This window comes from Dasypus novemcinctus, chromosome 2, assembly GCF_030445035.2.
Source record: "Dasypus novemcinctus isolate mDasNov1 chromosome 2, mDasNov1.1.hap2, whole genome shotgun sequence".
Taxonomy (NCBI): Eukaryota; Metazoa; Chordata; class Mammalia; order Cingulata; family Dasypodidae; genus Dasypus; species Dasypus novemcinctus.
In genome coordinates, this window is record NC_080674.1 from 67,749,388 (window position 1) to 67,770,620 (window position 21,233).

Consider the following 21,233-nt stretch of genomic DNA (forward strand, 5'->3'; position numbering starts at 1 on the left):
TAAGAGCTAATAATTACTATTATTTTTTAGTAACTTCTCTTTACAGAGCCATATAGGCTTTACTGAATTTGACAGTTTTGGTGTGTAATTACCTTTTATTCGGAACATTGACTGTAGCATGTGTATGGGGATTTTAGAATTGGCATATTATAATTTAAATGTCTTTAAATATTTTGCCGTAGATGGTGGTAACTGATTTACAACCTAAAAGGTTACCTCAAACAATTTAATGAAATTTCATATGTGATGTTTTTAAGCCAGGTTAACTGTTAAAATAACAATGTATAATGAAGTTTGCTGCACTTTTAAGATTTTAGGATCATTTCAGATTGCCTGTTCTGGGATGTCGAAAACATTAAAATCAAATACAGTTAATGCTAATTTGGTGTTTTTGAATTCCCAGAATAAGACGTTCTGGACTCTTTAGGTAAATTTGAAACTATCTTTGCCATGCATGGGGTTGGGAAAGGAAAGGATAGTAAAACTGAATTAAAGTTAATAATCTGTTAAATATCCTATCTGCTGATCTGCAAGGGTGCAGTGAGCCTAAAATTGGAGCATGAAGTGAGAAAAGATTTGGCTAATATTTTAGTTCTGCGTACCTTTTACGGACGTTTCATACAAAACTACACGGGAAAAAAGGAAATCAGGTAGAAGGTTTATTAAACTTTAATATTAATTATATCAGAAAATTGTACCACCAGTGCACAGGATCTTAGTTCATTATTGAGTTGGAATGAAGAATTTATCAGTCATTTTATTGAAACTTTGCTATATTCCTGTAGAACTTATTATATATGTATATACACACACGCATATATATATAGAGAGAGACCTGGGACGCCTTGACCTTGATTTCTTATAAATGTTCAAGGTATGGCATGTAGAGGTTCTTTTTTTATTTGTTTTACCTGATAGAGTTGAATAAATGCACTTTCAATTATAGTTTAATATTTTTATTACCGTTTTGAGATAGAGTTTCACTGTTTTTGAACATGAAAACTAAGTATATTTTTTATTGCAATTTAGTAAGTATTTTAGAGCACTAACCTATTAAATAATTGATATTAGAAAGATATTTAGAACATGTTTTTCATGAGTTAAGCTAAATACAACAGATGAATTTATAGAACCTGAAGAATTTCACAGTGAGCTGTTAAAAATCTGATTATGCACTGCAAGCAAAGAAATGATTCATTATTTTATTTAAAAAGATAGCAAAGTGAGTTTGAAATAAACCAAAAGGAGAGAGTTCAGTGGAGTAATTTCTATTACAGGAAACGTATTGTGGTGCTGCAAGCATTTTTCTATTAACTTCACTGACTGCATTCTTTCCTTGATATTATAGAAGCAGCATTATGATAGAAATGAGAAAACCATAGAATAAGTTTTAAGAAAAGTGTTTTCAGTTTCTTTCAATTTGCTGTTTTAAGAACACAGTAAAATGAGAAGATCCTAAGTTGTAACAATGTTTGATGTATATTAGTTTCATACATATTAAGCATTAGCTATTGTTAATAAAACATGCCATTTCAAAATAAACTTTCATTACACTCGTCCAAATGTGACCTTTTTTTTTTGTTGTTGCGTGCATCTCAGATTTCTTTTTATAAATGTTAACACTTAGAAAAAGATAAGGTCAAACATAACAAGGGTGTCAGCCTAATCATCAGTCATAACTTTATGTCCACATTTTCTGGTAGATGGATTTTGACTATTAATTTGGTTTTGTATGTTTTCTCTATGTGATATTTGTGCATTATTAGATGACTAGACTGGCCAAGGCAGACCTGTTACACTTGCCTGAGTTAGGCATTGTTTGCCATGCCACTAAACCTGCCGTCAAGTGAAATCTTCATTGGGGAAATGAGATCGGAGTGTGAACCGCAGAAGATGGACGCCCTGTCTCTGTTTTTTATTGTTTTACTTTAATTTCTTTTTCTTTATTTTGTCCCTTTTTTTTTTGTTTTTGTTTTTGTTTTTGTTTTGTTAAATCTCTTTCACTTTAACTTGTGAGCTGGTTTTACAGTTCTCTGTAAATGGTATTCCAATAAGGGTTCATAATATTGTGTTGCAAATTATATTGGGAGATGATTAGCAGTCGTAGTTCAACCTTAAGATAAAGTTTCATGCAGTAAATTAGGATACAGTGTTGTGAAGCTCAGTATGAGTCTTAATTGGTGTTAATAGATTGATCAGGTACATTTCATTCTTCAAACACTCTAACACTGATAAGACTCATAGGACCACTTTCTGATCTCAGTGAAATATTTTTGAAGATTTTTTCCAAGTCTACATCTCTCATAAAAACTGATAGCTCCTAATTTGCATCATTCTCCCTAGAATTTTAGGCATACAAAATTATCAAGGAAAATAAGTAAATTTCTTATCTAGGGTGTAGGAGAAGAGACTTTCCCTTTTATGGTGGTTTTTTATTATTTAAAAAACATTTCTTTGACTTATGAAGACTTATAGCTGCTTCCTTGGGGAATGAATATTTGAGAAACTGTTGATTATTTGTGTGTGCTTTTTTGTTTGCCAGAATTTTCTGTTGAAAGTTCTTCAGATGTTACTAGCTGCCAATTGGTTTTTGAGATTAGGACTTTTACCTTCATACTGTGAGAGATGTTTTTCCTCTTAGTTTTTCAGGAAGTTATAGTTTGGAAAAAATGCTATAAATACTCTAAATTTTGTATTTTTATACACTCTGTTATTTGGAGGGTAAATTTGATAGAAATCTGTCTTGAACATTATGCTATGGATCTTTTTTCTTGTTTAAAATACCTTTCATGGTAATTAGATAAGAAAAAGTATTATGCTTACAGTTAGACTTATGTATTTATAATAGTTTGTTACTACCATGAGAGGGAGTTATCCTACTGATATTTTATTTGAGCCAGAAGTAAAAGACTATTAAGTAACCAACTTTTGGCTAGTGTTAAATACCTTTTTTTATTTGTGTAGTCTTTTTGCACTGTCTCCTATGGATAGTTTTAATTGCCAAGTAACATTAAATTTGGGTCTTTATTAGATTGGACTTCTTTTATTTTTTAGGTACATAAATTAAGACAGCAAAGCATATGGTTTGCACCTAAGGACCTAAGTTGATAAATCAAGATGTGTTCAGGCTTTACAAACTTATTTCAAAAATTCCTGTATATAACAGATAAATCACGTCTAATACTGATACATCTAGTGTAGTATATATGTAGGTATTATACAAAGATGTGCTGGTATTAGTAACTAATAAGCATAAAATAAATCATTATTTTGTCTTCAGTAAGGTCTACCTACCTTTTGTTTATCTTAATGCATGTTAAAAAAGTCTGTGCTTCTGTAGAACTTACATTCATATAAAAAGTAACTGTTTTTGAAATAGTAAATTAAAGTAGTATAAACTTAGATGCTGCAAAGCTTAGAAAAATGTAGGCATTTGCTGAAGTTAATAAACTAATTTTTATCTGTTCCTATAAATAAGCATAACCAGTCTTTAAAACACGTTTTAAAATTTGTCTTGAATTCTATCAAGATAGAATTCATAGAGATATATGCAGATAATATTCTTTAGAGGTTTATCCCTGCACATCTGGTTGTTTTAAATAGGATTTTTACCACTAAAACCCAGCATGTTGCTTTTGAAAATTTATTCCATATGCTGTATTTTCTTTTAACATGGTTTTGCACACTGTGTTTTAAATCATTTTTAGAAAACTCATAAGGGAAATATGTAGCCAATTACCACATAAGTATGAATAGTTTTTCTAAAATATCTATATGTAGTTGATCTTTTAAGAAATATTTTTTTGCATGAAGGTAGGACCAGGAAAAAAATACATGGCCAATTGCAGTCCTTATCACAATTAATTGATTAGAATTTAGTAATTAAATATGGCAGATTGATGGACTTCATAGTAAATTTTTCACTTTTTAGATTGTAGGGTTTCTTCTGAGTGTCTAAGAATATTTTTGTGTTACAGTTGTTTTTGCTGTTAAGCAATTAAAATGTAAGCAAGGCATTTGAACATTAACCACTCCTCTTCAGAAAAGTATATGTAAATTAGGTCTAAAAAGAAATTTGAAGTTAAAGAAACATCCTGAGACTAGGAAACATTTTTGTTGTTCTAAAAAATTTTAGAAGATTCCCAGCGATTATTTGGAACTGGATCCTTTTAGGCATCTATTATGTTGATGAGATGCCTGTTAACTGAATGGGTGTAGGCTTCTTTTTAAATTAAAGTTGATTACATGACATAGATTTTTGTTTTTCTCCTGTCTATTTGAAATTAAATGGAAGCTCTTGGAGGGTTATCAAAATTGTTTGCATCACAAGTAGTCGTTTCAGTAATAGGATAGGATCACTCATAAGGAACAAATTTCAATTCGCACATATTTGTTTTTTCTTTTTCTTTTTTTTTTTTTTTTGACTAATTTGGTTATTTGCCATTTCTGGGGATTAAACTTTAAAAAATGTTCTTCTTTTCTGTATCTGATGTTCTGTGTGCTATTAGTGATGCAGCCAACACGAACGGTTGTCATGTGTAACACAACTTTCGATCACCGCGAAAACACCGTCCTGGGAAAGCGTCCATGCTTGATATCGTTTGGTTCATGAACATTAAGTTTCCAGTACAGGTGACCCATAGCTCAAAGTGTTAAATAATTGTCTACATTATTCAATTTTTAAAATAATATTCCATTAATGAGATTGTTAGTCTTTGAAGTTTTGCTCACTTTTATTTTTCCTAGTAGAGCAGGATAAAAGGAAAGACTTAAGTTCTTATTTGTTTCTTTATTCGGATCTGATAGATAATTCATTTATTATTATTATTTTTTAAGTACAAGGGTAATTGTAAAATCATAGTGTAAAGTTTGTGTGGTGTTTCTGCTTTCTGTAATGTTTGAAACTTGCCTCTGCAGGTAAAATTCCAGAGGAGTCCAAAGCCCTTTCTTTACTGGCTCCTGCTCCAACCATGACAAGTCTGATGCCTGGTGCAGGGTTGCTTCCCATACCAACCCCAAATCCCTTGACTACAGTAAGTGCTAAAAACCTTCTTAATAAAAAGGGGGTATAATCAATTAAATAAGGATTTTAGAAGATTATTTCCATTTTGGAGCTTTTTTTTTTTTTTTTTTTTAAGATTTATTTATTTCTCTTCCCTGCCCCACCCCCACCCCGGTTGTCTGCTCTCTGTGTCTACTTGCTGTGTCGTTTTTGTCTGCTTCTGTTGTCGTCAGCGTGCACGGGAATCTGTGTTTCTTTTCGTTGTATCATCTTGTGTCAGTTCTTCGTGTGTGCAGTGCCATTGCTGGGCAGGCTGCACTTTCTTTTGCGCTGGGCGGCTCTACTTCTGGGCGCGCTCCTTGTGCGGGGGCTCCCCTACGCAGGGGACACCCTTCGTGGCACGGCACATCTTACGTGCATCAGCACTGCGCATGGGCCAGCTGCACACGGGTCACGGAGGCCCAGGGTTTGAACCGCGGACCTCCCATGTGGTAGGCGGACGCCCTAACCACTGGGCCAAGTCCGCTGCCCCTATTATTTTTTTAAATGGAGAGTCTTTGAAAACTACTTAATTTATTTTTGTTACCACTGACTCCTTTTTGGAATTACTCCTGAAGCAATTGGGGATTTATTTAAATTTGAGAACTGAAAAAGATCCACTAGAAAATGAGGTATTTAAATTCAGTACTTAGTAAGTATGTGGAATTGGAGGATCTAGTTAACTGTACCCAGTTCATAAGGACTCAATCCCTTTGAAATCATTTCACAATCATGGCAATGGGGAAAACTTCAGAGAATTTTTATCTCACGTTGAGAAAATGCAACAAGGTGAAAACAAGGCTAAGTTTTTTTCATTAACTATGAGGAATTAAATAGTAATTTAATGCCTTCTTTGTGATTTCAAAGTGGGGTTAAATAAAAGATTTTTATTACTGGAATTTTTTTTTTAGTTAGAAAAGTTGTAGATTTATGAAAACATCATGCTGAAAAGACCATTTTCCCATACATTCCCCTCACAGTTTTATGTAACACACTTTGCATTGTGTATGAGGAATTAAATAGTAATTTAACACCTTCTTCGTGATTTCAAAGTGGGGTTAAACAAAAGATTTTTATTACTGGAATTTTTTTTTTAATTAGAAAAGTTGTAGATTTATGAAAACATCATGCAGAAAATACCATTTTCCCATACATTCCCCTCGCAGTTTTATTTAACACACTTTGCGTTGTGTAGTACCTTTGTTACTAGATGAAACACTATTTTATAATTATACTATTAACTATAGTTCAGGGTTCGCTGTTTGGGTTGTATAGACTTGTGATGTTTTGTTTTTTTTCCCTAGTAACATAACTTAAAATTTTGCCTTTTAACCACATTCAAATATATAATTCAGTAGTGCTAATTACATTCACATTGTTATGCTACCATTTCCACCATCCACAAAGATTCTGGTAGTATTTATTATTTATTAACCCAAACAAAAGATAAAACATCTTAATTGAAAGTTAAATCTGTATTTGTGATTCTGAATAAGGAATGAAATAATAAGCTTTGTAATTCGTTTACTTACCCAAGTTATGAAAGTGGTTTCTGAAACTTTAAAGTGCAAAATTTTAGGTCTTTTAATTTTTATGTAACTTTTTTTTTTGCTGGAAACCTGTAACCTAACCTGTATTGGATCTGTGGGGGCATATGCTTTTTAATTGAAAATCTGATCGTTCAGTGAGGGCTTTCTGGGAATTTTACTCTGGGTATATTTTGGTGTATTCCAGGATCATCACCTTTTTTCCCCTCCCCAGAAATTATTTTCTTGCTCTCTTGAACATTTTAAGGGTTTATTTAGCAACAGTGTAACATCTCAATTACTAATTTGTTTCCTGGAGAAATGTTTTTTTTTTCGATTTAGCTATAGACATATATTATAAAGCTTTTAAAAATAAACCTTTTATTTTGAATAATTTTTTTTTTTCTTTTAGGAGGTACTGGGGATTGAACCTGGGACCTCATACATGGGAAGCAGGTGTTCAACCACCGAGTTATATCTTCTCCTCTGAAATTATTTGAACTTACAGAGCAGTTGCAAAATGATACAAACTCCTTACAGAGAACTCCAAATACCCTTACCCTCCATATCCTCAGGTCCATCAACTTTTATTGTTTTGCTGAATTTGCCAGATCATTCCATCTCTCTAATATTTTAAACATTTGAAAGTAGGTTGTATATATTATGCTCCTTTAACCATAATGATTCTATGTACATTTTTTAAGAACAAGTGATATTCATTTATGTAACCACCTTGAGTGTAGTTAATCAAGTACAAGAAGTTTAATATTGATTTAAAGTTTGCAGTCTGAATTCCAGTTTTTTTCATATGTCCCAGTAATGTCCCTTTGAGCCTTTTCTCCTCCCTTTCTAGGTCCCTTCCAGGGTCATTTATTGCTTTTGGTTGTTATTCTCTGTTTAGTCTCTTTCTCTTTTTATTTAATGTGGAAATATGTATACAGCATGAACTTTCCAGTCTCCACTACTCCCAAGCATACTGTTTTGGCATTAATCACATTCACAGTGTTGTGCTACCCTAACCACCATCCATTATCAGAACTTTCCCAACACCCCAAACAACAACCCTTTTGCCCCCATTTACCCCCTCACCGACCTGTAGTCTACTTTGTTTCTCTGAATTAGCTTATTTTAGGTGTTTTATATAAGTGAAATCATCCACAATTTGTACTTTTGTATCTGTCTTATTTCATTCAGCATGATGTCTTCAAGGTTCGTCTATGTAGCATTTATCAGAACTTCATTTCTTCTTAGGACTGAATAATACTTCATCGTATGTGTATGCCACATTTTGTTTATCCATATATTTGCTGATGGACACTTTGGTTGTTTCTACCTTTTGGTTATTGTGAATAACACTGCTTTGAATATTGTTGTACAAGTATTTGTTTGAATCCCTGCTTTCAGTTCCCAAAAGTGGGATTGCTGGGTCATACAGTAGTTCTTTGCTTAATTTTTCAAGAAACTCTTCCATAGCAGCTGCCCCATTTTACTTTCCCACCAACAGTGTACTAAGATTCCTTTTTCACATCCTCTCCAATACTTAGAATTTTCTGATTTTTTTTTCGGTGGTAGCCATTCTAGTGGGTGTGAAGTGGTATCTCATTTTTTTTTTTTTAAGATTTATTTTTTATTTATTTCTCTCCCCTTACCTGCTGTTGTCTGTTCTATGTCCATTCACTGTGTTCTTCTGTGTCCACTTGTATTATCAGGCAGCACCGGGAAACTGTGTCTCTTTTTTGTTGCATCATCTTGCTGCATCAGCTCTCCTTGTATGCAGTGCCACTCCTGAGCATGCTGCACTTTTTTCATGCGGGCAGCTCTCCTTGTGGGGCACGCTCCTTGCATGTGGGGCACCCCAGCGTGGCACAGCATTCCTTGTGCATGGCAGCACTGTGCGTGGGCCAGCTCACCACATGGGTCAGGAGGCCCTGGATGTTGAACCCTGGACCCTCCATATTGTAGGCGGACACTCTGTCAGTTGATCCACATCCACTTCCCTCATTGTGGTTTTGATTTGCTTTCCTTAATGGCTAGTGATACAGATCATCTTTTCAGGTGCTTTTTGACCATTTGTTTATCTTTTCTGGAGAAATGTCTATTCAAATCCTTTGTCCGTTTTTATGTTGGGTTGTGTGTCTTTTTGTTGTTGTGTTGAAGGATTTTTTCATATATCCTGGATATTAAACACTTAACAGACATATGGTTTCTAAATGTTTTCCCCCATTCTGTTGGTTATATATATTTTTTCTACTTTCTTGTCAATGTCCTTTGATGCATAAACTTTAATCCAATTTATCTGTTTTTTTTTGTGTGTGTGTGTGTGTGTGCTTGTGCTTTTGGTGTCAAGTCTAAGGATCCATTGCCTATTACAAGGTCCTGAAGGTTTTTCCATATGTTTTCTTCAATAGTTTCATAGTTTTAGCCCTTATATTTAGGTCTTTGATGCATTTTAAGTTTTATATATGGTGTGAGGTAAGGGTCTACTTTCATTTTTTTACTTGTGGATATCCAGTTTTCCAAGCACCGTTTGTTATAGTCTATTCTTTATTCTTTCCCCATTTCATGGACTTGGTACCCTTGTCAAAAATCATTTGACCATCCATGTGTGGGTTTATTTCTGTCCTCTCAGTTCTATTCCATTGGTTTGTATGTCTCTCCTTGTGTCAGTCCCACACTGTTTTGATTACTGTAGCTTTGTTATTAGTTTAAAATAACTAAAGCATGTTAAGAATAATGAAGTCTTCCAACTTCATTCTTTTTCAAGATGATTTTGGCTATTCTGTGTCCCTTGCCTTCCATATGAGTTTGATAATTAGCTTTTCCATTTCTATGAAGAAGGCTGTTGGGATTTTGCTTGGAATTGCATTAAATTGGAAAACACTTTATAGTATTGACATCTCAACAGTATTCTTTACTCCATGAGCATGGAATATATTTCCACTTTAGTTTCCTTCAGTGATGACTACTTTTTTGCATGTAAGTTGAGCATCTTTGGTTAAATTTATTCCTAGATATTTGAGTGTTGATATTGTACCCCATCACTTTGCTGAATTATTAGCTCTAGTAGCTTTCTTGCAGATTCTCTGGGATTTTAATGTGATGCATAATTTTAGAAAACAGTGGAAAGGTAACCCGTTGTAATCTGGCCCCTGACCAGAAGTCAAAACTGTTAGAACTGGAGTCCTGATAGTCTTTGGCCAATCTAAGACCAAAAGGGAGACTAAATACAGTCCTTCAGACCAGGGATATAAGAGAAACTAATCTGAAGAACAATAGTTTTACAATTCTAAGCAGCCCTGTCCATTAGAACTTTCTGCAGTGGTGGAAATGTCTATATATAGCCATTAACTATGTGTACCTATTGAGCCCTTGAAATGTGACTGGTATGACTGAAAAACTGAATTTTAAATTTTATTTAAATTCAGATAGCCATATGTGACTATTGGCTTCCATAATAGTGTAGGTATAGAAGAATGGTTTAGTGAAAAAAGAGAGACCTGAAAAAAATGTCTAAAAAAGAACTGAGTGATTTTTAACATTTGAAAAACAAAGGGGTTGGAATAGGTGATTTGGAAAAGGTCTTTCCAGATCTATAATGATACGAACGAGAGGAAAAGTTTGTAGGTCAAGGAAATTGACAGTTGGGAATACCTGGAAAGGACTGCTTAATTTAAATCCATGTAAAGCTAAGAAGAATTATGAATTATATTTGTGACTTAGGTTTAATTGTGCATGATTGCTCTCTTGCACAGTCAAAAAAAAAACATGATCCTCAATCATATGGGTACTTCATACCATAGAAGATAAGGTGTAGAAGACAAAGTGCTATTATTACGGAAGTAAACCTGGAAAAAGGCTAGGCTTAGTGGTTGGTAGCCTTGACTATAGGTCTCTCTTCCATTTTGGCCTAAGATATTTTCCACAACTCTGTAATAATTTGTAGTGGTGAGCAATAAATCTAAGATATGTCAGTAGCAAGATACCATAGATTGTAGTAAATACTATGAAGAAAAAAAAACTGATGATAGTAGAGAGTAAATGAGGTTTTATATAAGATGAGGAAAAGCCACTTGAGATGATGATTGATCTGACACTGGAAGAAATCAGCTGGCAGAAAGTAGAGAAAGCTTTTAGGTACAGGGAACCAAGTAGAAAGCCCAAAGGTAGGAAAAACTTATGTTTAAGGAACAGAATGGAGGGAGTTCAGTATGGTTAAGGCATAAGAGTGAGCACAGGATGATGTTTGTTTTGAGATGAGATTGGAAAGAGAAATAGGGCACTGATTATTGTGTAGGGCTTCTTTAGGCTGTGGAAAGGAGTTTGAATTTCTTAAGGTAATTAGAAGCCATTGATGGTTTAAGCAGGGATATGACATGATTTGACATGTTTTAAAGTTATCACACTGACTACTGTGACAAGCATAAGTGAAAATGGTTTCAAGAATTTGTGTTTTCACCTTTATGAAGTGTTGTAACTTAACAGTTGTTAAATCTTTGTAGCTTTGCTACATTTGAAAATATATAGGAATTGATCATAATTTTCTTAAATTGTGCAAGGGGAAATGAAAGTGAGGGTGGTGTATTTTCCTTGAAAAGTCTTTTCATTAATTTTGAAAAAATTTTCTCATTTTCAAATCCAGGGATCTGTCTAGTTGAAGTTCACATTAAAAATTACATGTTCCTTAACGCTTGAACTAAAAAACTCAATTTAGTTATGTTAATGTTTTTTTCCTAGCATAATATAAGCTTAATGGTTTAGTTTTGTTTTCTTAGTAAATTTGTCTCTATTTCAATTCATTCTGTCTGTGGTGGTATCCCGCCTTTACCTCTTGGTAGCTGTGGGTGGCTTTGGGCAAATTATTTTAGCTTCTTTTTCTTTGTCTTTGAAATTGGCATAATAATAATGTCTGTCTCCTCTGGTTGATACAAGAATTAATAACTCAGCAAAAATTAGATGCTGTGATTATTGTTCACTGTTAGGAACTCATTTACACAATCAGTGTTCTTGAATGAACAAGGTTTGTGTGCCAGGTTTAAAAATAGTTGAACTTTCCAGGCAGTTAAGAAATGTATTTCTAATAACATTCAGAACTAATGTGACCTCACTTACTTAATAATTCAGAAATACACATGGTTTGAAGTTAGGAGAACCTTGTCTTCCATTCTTGATCTGTTCTTTTGAAGATTTGGTAATGCTGTTTTTGATACTAATAAAAATTTGTACTTTGTTTTTTATATAGCTTGGTGTTTCACTTAGCAGTTTGGGAGCTATACCAGCAGCAGCACTGGACCCCAACATTGCAACACTTGGAGAGATACCACAGCCACCACTTATGGGAAATGTGGATCCTTCCAAAATTGATGAAATTAGGAGAACAGTCTATGTTGGAAATTTGAATTCCCAGGTAATTAAGATGAAACTGAGTGATAGTAGCTCTTATTCTTTTTTTTTCTTAAAAATCATATTGGCTGCTAAAGTAACATTTTTTTAAGAAATAAAGAATATAACTTCAGTGTCATTTTGTTTCCTCAGACGACGACAGCTGATCAACTACTTGAATTTTTTAAACAAGTTGGAGAAGTGAAGTTTGTACGGATGGCAGGTGATGAGACTCAGCCAACTCGGTTTGCTTTTGTGGAATTTGCAGACCAAAATTCTGTACCAAGGGCCCTTGCTTTTAATGGAGTTATGTTTGGAGACAGGCCACTGAAGTAAGAAATCCTAAACAAAGAAATTGTAATGCTTTTGAAAACATTTAGAGATTTTTTGATGTAATTAACCCCCCCCCCTTTTAATAGTAATTGGCAGTTTGTGGAAAGGAAGACTTATGTATAACTGAAATGTATAAAATGTTTATTATTTTAGCCTGTAAATTTATAAATTTTTAAAATTGTATTTGAAAATGTTTATCTTATTTTCTTATTTTTAATTTTATAAGGTCTAATTTAATGTTCGCGTTTTTTTACATATCCTACATAATGATTATGGATCACAAACTTGAACAAGTCAGGTTGACTTTACGTTATGATTCTAGGCTAATGGATCATTTAACATGTGGGTTGAATTGAATACTTTTAGTCATAGGAGCTTTAGTAAATTTGAAATCCTAGGAAGAACAAAGTATTAAGTACATGGAAGTGTTTTATATCAAATATTTTGAGTTTTAAAGTTTGCTCACATCCTTGTTTACAAAATGAAAAATTGATGTGGCCTTCCAGATACTCAAGATCAGAAATCCAATTATTGAAGAAAACAGTTCTGTCTGAATGTCAGGAATAACTGCCATCGTTACATTGTTTGATCAGGATTCTGCTATTAAAGAATAAATAACTGTTCTTAGTGGATGCTTTTCTTCAGTGTGGCAGGAATAAACGAGTAATCAAATCCATTTATGTGTATCAGTGAAGGCACTCTTACCTAGTATGGGAAGAGTTTTATCAGATGCATTCCACATTGAAACTGTGTTTGATTCAGATGTGGTTCAGGGTTGATTAAACCACATAATAAACAGCTATACATAATATCCAGCTTCTCCTTCATCTTCCCAGTGGGCAGAGGTTAAAAAAAACTCTAATAACCCAAGAACAGAAATTAATCATTTTAATATTGGTGTTAAGATATTAATTTAATATAAGTCTAAGCTATGTGGGAGAAAACTTGCTGTAGACTATTCTAGTTGTTAGACATCTAGACTGGGCCAGGGTTCAGTTTTTCTGTTTTTCTTTGCTTTTGACTTTGTTAGCAAGAGATAATGGAGGTGGGGATGAGAGATTTATCATAGTTTTTGGGTTGTTTTGGTTCCGTGGATAGGTATATTATTCTTAATGTGCTTCAGAGATTTCTTAGGTTTACAAATATTTGTTTTATGTTTTATAAGATATGGTGTGTAATTGTGCTATACTAATATTTTTAATTTAGAATAAATCACTCCAACAATGCAATAGTAAAACCCCCTGAGATGACACCTCAGGCTGCAGCTAAGGAGTTAGAAGAAGTTATGAAACGAGTACGAGAGGCTCAATCATTTATCTCAGCAGCTATTGAACCAGGTAAGGCCATGGTGTTGTTACATAGGTCATAATGTAAAGGTCATAGAATCTTAGAGCTAGAAGGAATTTTAGAAATTAATCTTGTTCAGTCCCTTCATTTAACAAATAAGAAGACTGAAACTCGAGAAAGAGTAAGTGACTTAATCATATCAAAGCACAACTTAGCACAAACCTTGTCTTTTCCTGTGATACCCGATTGAGACACATTAGCTTGAGTTAATCAGCTCTTCATATTTTAATAGTAAAGTCAGTACTCAAAACTAATTTACTGAAAGCAAAATATAAATGTTATTATGAGACTGAAAGAGAAATGTATTTAACATGTTATTATTAATCAGATTAATTTTCCCTCAAAGCTTTACTTTTTAAAACTAGTCAGGAGAGCCCTTGATTTATTAAAAAAAAAAAAAAGATACTCTGTTTTTGCAAGTTAAAGGGACACCTATTCAAACTTTTGTGTTGCTAACTAAAATAATTTAAAAGTCCAATCTAAACATTGCCTTACATTTTGAACCAATTTCCCTGTATTTAACTCAGAATTTAAAGCTTCAACTTGAGGAAAATAAATGGGGAAAAGACTTAAAATCACTGTCATAGGAATTACAAACATGTTATAATCGTACATTATGGCAGCAACAAAATATTACGAACAGCTGTTTATAATCATCTGGTTTATATGTACTGCTGCAGGGTGGCTGCACTCAACGAGTTTATGCAATGACTTTCTTGGATGTTTCTGAAGGATAATTGCACAGGAGGAGGATGTACAGAGAGTAGGCCCCTTGCACTATATGTGGTACATTCCACTTGTGCCTGATTATTAACTGGGATCTTTAATTGTTCTGAGCTTACACTGCAAAGTGGTTTTTTCCTCCCAGAGTCTGGAAAGAGCAATGAAAGAAAAGGCGGTCGATCTCGTTCCCACACTCGTTCAAAATCCAGGTCTAGTTCAAAATCCCATTCTAGGAGGAAAAGATCACAGTCAAAACACAGGTGAGAATTTCTACTATAATGTAAATTTTTTAAATTTACTATTTAAAATAGTTGAGGTTTTCATAGTTTCTGTTAAGACAACAGAATTTAGGAATTTCAGCAACGTTCATCTGGATGTATAGTTAACATTAAATGTTGCCCTAATTATAATACTGCAGTTAGGAATGAAATTTTGTCTAGATTGATATTTCAACTAATTTCTAGTTTTAGAAGTTGTTTTTTTGCCTACAGATAGAATCAGATTCCTGATTTTTCTAAGAGTAAATAAATTAGCTTCTGTTTTTTGAGCTATTACCTGTCTTCAGTACCATGTGTCATGTCTTTAAGTTCTAGGGATGAAAACCTCTTCTGCTTTTGGACCTCAAATCCAGGAGTAACTTGCAACCTCAACTGTTTGTTGTATTGTGCTTACGCTCTGTTTCTGTTGTGTTTATCTTATTTTTGAGCATAGTTATTACTTTGTGTTTGGTGTAAAGGGGGCCTCCAAATGTAAACTTGGAACATCATTTTGATGGGAAGTGTTCTAAAGTGATTCTCTTGTTTTCTTTAAGGTGTGGAAGAGGCTTTTGTTGAAATGTGAAAATGTGTATAGTGAATCCTAATTGAGTGTTGCTTTTTTTCAGTTGAATGTTATATGTATATACATGTTCTTATGTCTGGAGAGAGGGAGAGAGAAAGGGAAAGTGTGTGTATGTGTGCATGTGTGCATGTTGGGCGGCAGAGCAGGGATACTAGAGAGAGAGGAAGGCGTGGGGGAGGAAGGAAGGGAACAGTGTGCTGTACACTGCTTCATCAGCAAGCTCAGGTTAGTCCATTCCTCTGTGATGATCAAGGAATGAGATAGGAACAAATGTATATTCTTCTTTGACTCTAGAAAATTTTACTTTTAGGTATTTACTGGTGTGTACTTCTCTGTTGTTATTAGTTTGAAATCTACTTTGGGATATGATCTTATTGTCTCCATACAAGGTCTTACATAGTGAGAAACGTTTAAATCCGATTGCAGGCAGTTTTCATGTACAAAGAATAAGAAGAATATGAACAGAAGCAAGAATTGAGGAAGAAAAGTGGTACAGAAGTAGCAGTGGTACTTGACTATGGTAGACAGAAGGTTGAAAGGGTAAAAGAGATGAGGGAAATAGAAAATTAGGCTAGAAAGTAATCACTTTTTTCTAAGGGAAAAAAAATCAATGACCTGGATCTCATTTTGCATTTTGTATAGAGACATGCTCAAATGTAATATACCTTTGTGTTCTTCTGTGGCTGGAGAAACAAAAATCTTGAAAATTATCATCATTTCATTGGTAATTTGTTTGAAGCCTTATTTGCTTTTGAAATTATAGCGAATAACTTAATTATTTAAACTTTTTGTTTTTTATCATTTATGTGTATTTGGATTTTCTCCCCTTTTCCAAGGATTAGAGGATATGGTATGATTCAATTAAATTGAAATTTGTTAATTGCTATTTTTATATATAGGAGTATTTTCTTGTAAATCTACTAACTAGCATTAGAAATTGCTTGCTTTTGGTTTATCAAAGTAGAAAAGATGTCTCTGTGTGTTGGTCAGCATATTCCATTTTTATGCATAGCGTATAGACATGCGCATGGCCTCTTGACAGGGTTCATAAACAAGTATGAAAGAGGACAAGTTGTGTTGAAAGGGAATAAAATATCCTTACCTAAAACATTTGACTTAAGGATCTTGATTTGGAGCCATCTATGGCTACTTTCCTGGAAGTGGAACATGGGGAGGTGGCAAGTCTTTCTTGGCTTCCCCTTTGCTGTTAATGGGACTTTATACCCTGAGCCCTGGCTCTGACCCACCAGGCCTAGCAAGAGTGAGTCACAGGAACTCTTGCTCTTGAAGCTGCAGCCTCTTCTACCTTCTCAGCATCCTCAGATGCTTCTGGAGCACCCTACTCTCACCCCTTTTTAAATTTTTTCCTCCTCTTTCCACTTCTTATGGTAAGAGGGAAGAAGGAGTTTCTTGGCACTGTGACTTTGGCTTGGACTGGGGAGATGTGTTTCTACCTTGTCTGGGTAAATGTTAATAACATGTTTTTTTCATAGAGACTGTTAGAAGTGGGTAGGACTATATTTGTTTTAAGTTAAGTAACCTTTACAGACCAGCATGGGAACTATAAGACTTTTTATAATGTTGTAATGGGAAACAACTGCTTTATAAAAGAACTTTGATGCAACATTGGTAAGTTGCCCTTTAATTACAGTTTAATTTTAAGATGTAATTTTGCAAATTATACAAAAATGAGAACAACTGCTAAAGTAACTCAAGTTGGCTTTTGTCTGTTTGGTTGGATTAGATTTGCTGTTGACTTGAAGCTTTTGGCATTTTTAATCAGAGAATTTGTAGGCTAGTAGAGGGTGAGATAGAGACATAAAAATACTTAGTGTTATTATTAAACTAAAACATTATGGTTGGGCACTGACTTTCAAACTTGAGGACCCACAGGGTAAAATGGAAGGCCAGGGATCAGGAATCTCCTTGTTCTATTATTTATTTTTGCATATTAGGGTTAAGCAAAGGAATTTCTTTGCTTAATTAAGGTTGAAAACTACTGCTTTGAGGAAAACATAATAATTATATTTTTATAAGGTTATCTAGAACAGAATCTTATAGACAGACTTTTAAATTAAGTACATAGAAACAAAGGCACTTTAAAGGATTACCCTTATGTGGATATCTGTAAATGGACTAAAAATGTTCTAAGTTTTGGGGTTTTGACTTAATATATCTTCTACTTGACCCATATTTCTCTTAGGTTATTAGGGATATGAAGATTTCAAGAAATAATGTTATTTTCTTGTATTAAAAACGTGGTATGAAAACAAATGTAGGTAATTAAAGACAAGTAGTTGACTTGAAAATTAGCGGTTGGAAAACAAATTTTATCTAACTCTGAAAAATGTGTTTAAAAAACAGGATTTCATTATTAATTGAGAATTGTCTGGAGATTTTTCTGGTTGCATTAAATACCACAACATGGTCATTATTTCTTTTATAGATAATTGAGTTTTAATTTAATTCTTGAGAACCTGACTATCAAGATGAGTTTTAGTTACAAAAAGCATATTTATGGAAGTTCATTTTTACCTCCTTGGAATAAATGAAGATATAATTTAAAGTTTACATTTATGTTAATTGTTAATAATGATACTTTTGAGAGTTAAGAGTTTTGGGCATTTACTGTGTGCCAGAGACTGTTAGGCAGTTTTGCATACCTCATATAACACTTGTGACAGCTCTGGGAGATGTAGATATGATTCTAACTCTACCATGTAGTTGAAGAAACTAGTTTTAGAGAGGTTAAACTTGATTAGCCAAAATTCTCTCAGCTAGTGTGTGGCAGAGCTGAGATTGTCTGATTCCAAAGTCGTGAGTCTGATAACTTTGTTATTGAAGTTGTGTATAATCTATTTTGTAACATGGTAATAAGTAGTTACTAGGATACCTCATTATGAAAAAAACCACAGTATAAAAACATTTCTGTGAGGAAAGAAGGGATCTAGCGTGTTCAGAATTGGAATAAAATTTTTTCTGTAAGAATTCCAATAATAAAGTTTCTTTTAATACTTTTGTTATAGTTGTAGTTATAAAACCAGGGCATTGCAAATCCAATGTTTAATTATATCTAACTTTAAGTCACAAGTAAAGATTTTAATTTTTCTGTCGTACTAGCCCTGTCATTACTACTGTGCTTCCTTACACATTCTTCTTAATATGTTTGTTATGACAAAAGAGCACATAGCCATTTATAGAAACTTTTGAACCATATCACCACTATTCCCTGTCAATGAGTTATAGTCAGAAACAATCATATTACATGTAAATAATATGAGTTAGAGTTTATGGTATGAAAACTTGGGCTTTGGGAGAAATTTTCTATATTAATTTGAAGCATATAATAATTAGCAGAAGAAAGCCACATCTGAATCTAGCAACTTAAGTCTTTGTTTCTGCCTCTGTTTTCTGGACAATGAAATATCTGATAATGTTTTCAATAAATTAATATAGTCTAATAGAAGTATCATATAAGAGAATTTTTAAAGTACTGTAGATAAATACTGTTGGGAAAGTCTTTAAATTCTCTTACTAAATTTTCATGTCTCTATTCTTTTAAATTTTTTAAAATTGAAATTCTAAAAAGATTTGATATTCTAACACTTTTTTCCTTTAGGAGTAGATCTCATAATAGATCACGTTCAAGACAGAAAGATAGACGTAGATCTAAGAGCCCACATAAAAAACGTTCTAAATCTAGGGAGAGACGAAAATCGAGGAGTCGTTCACATTCGCGGTGAGTTTTAGGGGGATTAAGGATAAGTTTTTCACTGGCTTCATTTTTAAAAAATCTATAGTGGTTTAAGTTTTTAATGAGAGAAATACAACTCTTTTTTCTGATGGATTTAGTAATCTAGAATTAACACTGATTGCCATTGATTTGATTCTGATCCTCAGTACTCTCAAGAGTTTCCCAAACTACAGTTGTTTTATTTAGCAGCTTCATGTACACAAGTTATGTAGAAATTTATTTATTATATGTATAGCTATAATATGCTGTTTTGTTAGTAATTGTTGAAGAGAGGGAAGGATTCTTATTGGGTAGAATTTAGTTGCATATTTATTTGCTTTTGTTTGTTTTTAAAGGGACAAGAGAAAAGACACTCGAGAAAAGATGAAGGAAAAGGAAAAAGTGAAAGAAAAAGATAAAGAAAAGGAAAGGGAAAAAGAGAGAGAGAGGGATAAAGAACGTGAAAAAGAAAAGGAACGGGGTAAAAACAAAGATAAAGACCGTGATAAAGACCGGGAAAAAGACAAGGAAAAAGACAGAGAGAGAGAGCGGGAAAAAGAGCATGAAAAGGAGCGAGACAAAGAGAAGGAAAAGGAACAGGACAAAGAAAAGGATCGTGAAAAGGACAGATCCAGAGAGATAGATGAAAAAAGGAAGAAGGATAAAAAAGCCAGAACACCACCCAGAGGTTATAATGCATCGAGAAGATCTCGTAGTTCTAGCAGGTTTGATAATGCTTAAAATTTTTACCACTGTGTTTACTTATGATAAAATGAAAGCATAATTTTAACTGAGGAAAAAAATACTCTGTACAGATGGAATCAGTGCAATAATGCCAGAAAGTTTTCTGTTAATAAACATTTCTCTAGTGGAGAATTACCACGAATTTGAAACTGAGGAAAAAGAGATGAAAATGGGAACAAATATTTGAAAAATTTTAGCAGTCCTTTGTAATTTACTATTTTAACCTTGTTTTTTTTTTAACTTTTAGATTTTTTTAAAGATTTATTTATTTATTTAATCCCCCCCCCCCCCCCCCCCCCGTTGTCTGTTCTCTGTCTCTTTGCTGCATCTTGTTTCTTTGTCCGCTTCTGTTGTCGTCAGCGGCACGGGAAGTGTGGGCGGCGCCATTCCTGGGCAGGCTGCACTTTCTTTCACTCTGGGTGGCTCTCCTTACGGGGCGCACTCCTTGCATGTGGGGCTCTCCTACGCGGGGGACACCCCTGCATGGCACGGCACTTCCCGTGCGCATCAGCACTGCGCATGGCCCAGCTCCACACGGATCAAGGAGGCCCGGGGTTTGAACCACGGACCTCCCATGTGGTAGACGGATGCCCTAACCACTGGGCCAAGTCCGTTTCCCTTAACCCTGTTTTTATTGTTTTATTGATTCATTTGGAGAGTGGGATGGCAGGGACAGGTATTTTTTAAGAATATATTTGAGCTGACCTTTTAGACTTCTGTATTTCTTTAATATGCAAAATTACTTCTGAAGTTGAAGTGTTAGTGTTTTTTTTGTCATCTAAGTTAATTTTTCCATCTTTCTTTTATTGAGTTCATAAAATTTAAATTTTGGTTCTCTGTTATTTGACAATTTTAAGGGACTTCCTTTTTCGGTAGGGCTGTTCTCTCAATTACTAATAGGTACACTGCCACCAGGTGGCTGATTGTTGTTATAGTTATAGCTGCGAGGACCTTACTTGAAATAAAAGATTATCTTGTATTCCTCCAGATAATACCATGACTGTAAATAAATGGGAATTCCTAATGTGTAAACAATGTCTTAAAAATATTTTTAAAAATATATTTTAACCAGTTTTAAATATATTTTAGGATGATTTTTTCATAGAAGAAAATTTCTGAGATAAAGGAGTACAATTATTCTATTTTTAAAAATTGTGTTTTATAGCTTATTCTTAATACTTGCTTTTTGTTAGTTATTAAAAATGTAGGCATTTACTGGGTGCTTCACTCTATGCCAGATAATGTCTTAGCAGAGTTTTTTGTGCCTAACCCTCATTTAGTCCTTACAACAAACCTTTGAGAGGACTATATTATCACTGTTTTAAGCATGAGGAAACTGAAGCTTAGAGAGAATTTTTCCATCTATTCTGTACTTTATTATCAGAACTATAGTAGTTCTTTCTCTCCCTTTTAGACAATTTGTCAACCAGTGTGTGGTACTTGACTTTAAAAACTGCCTCAGAAGAATAAAGTTTGAAATCAGTATATGCTAAAAAAAAATGGGACTAAAAATGAAGCACATTGCTGCCAGATTTCAGCACTTTGAACAAAACTGAACAATTACTTT

At 33.7% G+C, this 21,233-nt stretch overlaps 1 protein-coding gene across 4 annotated transcripts in view; it reads left to right on the forward strand.

Annotated features, from left to right (window-relative positions):
* The window catches only part of SREK1 (splicing regulatory glutamic acid and lysine rich protein 1), a 45,990-nt gene that overhangs the window by 9,753 nt on the left and 15,004 nt on the right, over positions 1–21,233 (forward strand). For 2 of the 4 annotated variants that reach the window (XM_004465544.5, XM_012527911.4), the window contains exons 3-9: positions 4,918–5,033; positions 11,807–11,971; positions 12,100–12,278; positions 13,486–13,616; positions 14,495–14,609; positions 18,809–18,928; positions 19,279–19,647. In XM_004465544.5, the coding sequence (XP_004465601.1) occupies positions 4,918–5,033; positions 11,807–11,971; positions 12,100–12,278; positions 13,486–13,616; positions 14,495–14,609; positions 18,809–18,928; positions 19,279–19,647 (1,195 nt within the window). Of the gene's footprint in view, positions 1–1,766; positions 4,633–4,917; positions 5,034–11,806; positions 11,972–12,099; positions 12,279–13,485; positions 13,617–14,494; positions 14,610–18,808; positions 18,929–19,278; positions 19,648–21,233 lie in introns of all 4 variants that reach the window. The other 2 variants (XM_071208383.1, XM_071208384.1) reach the window with 2 other exon arrangements.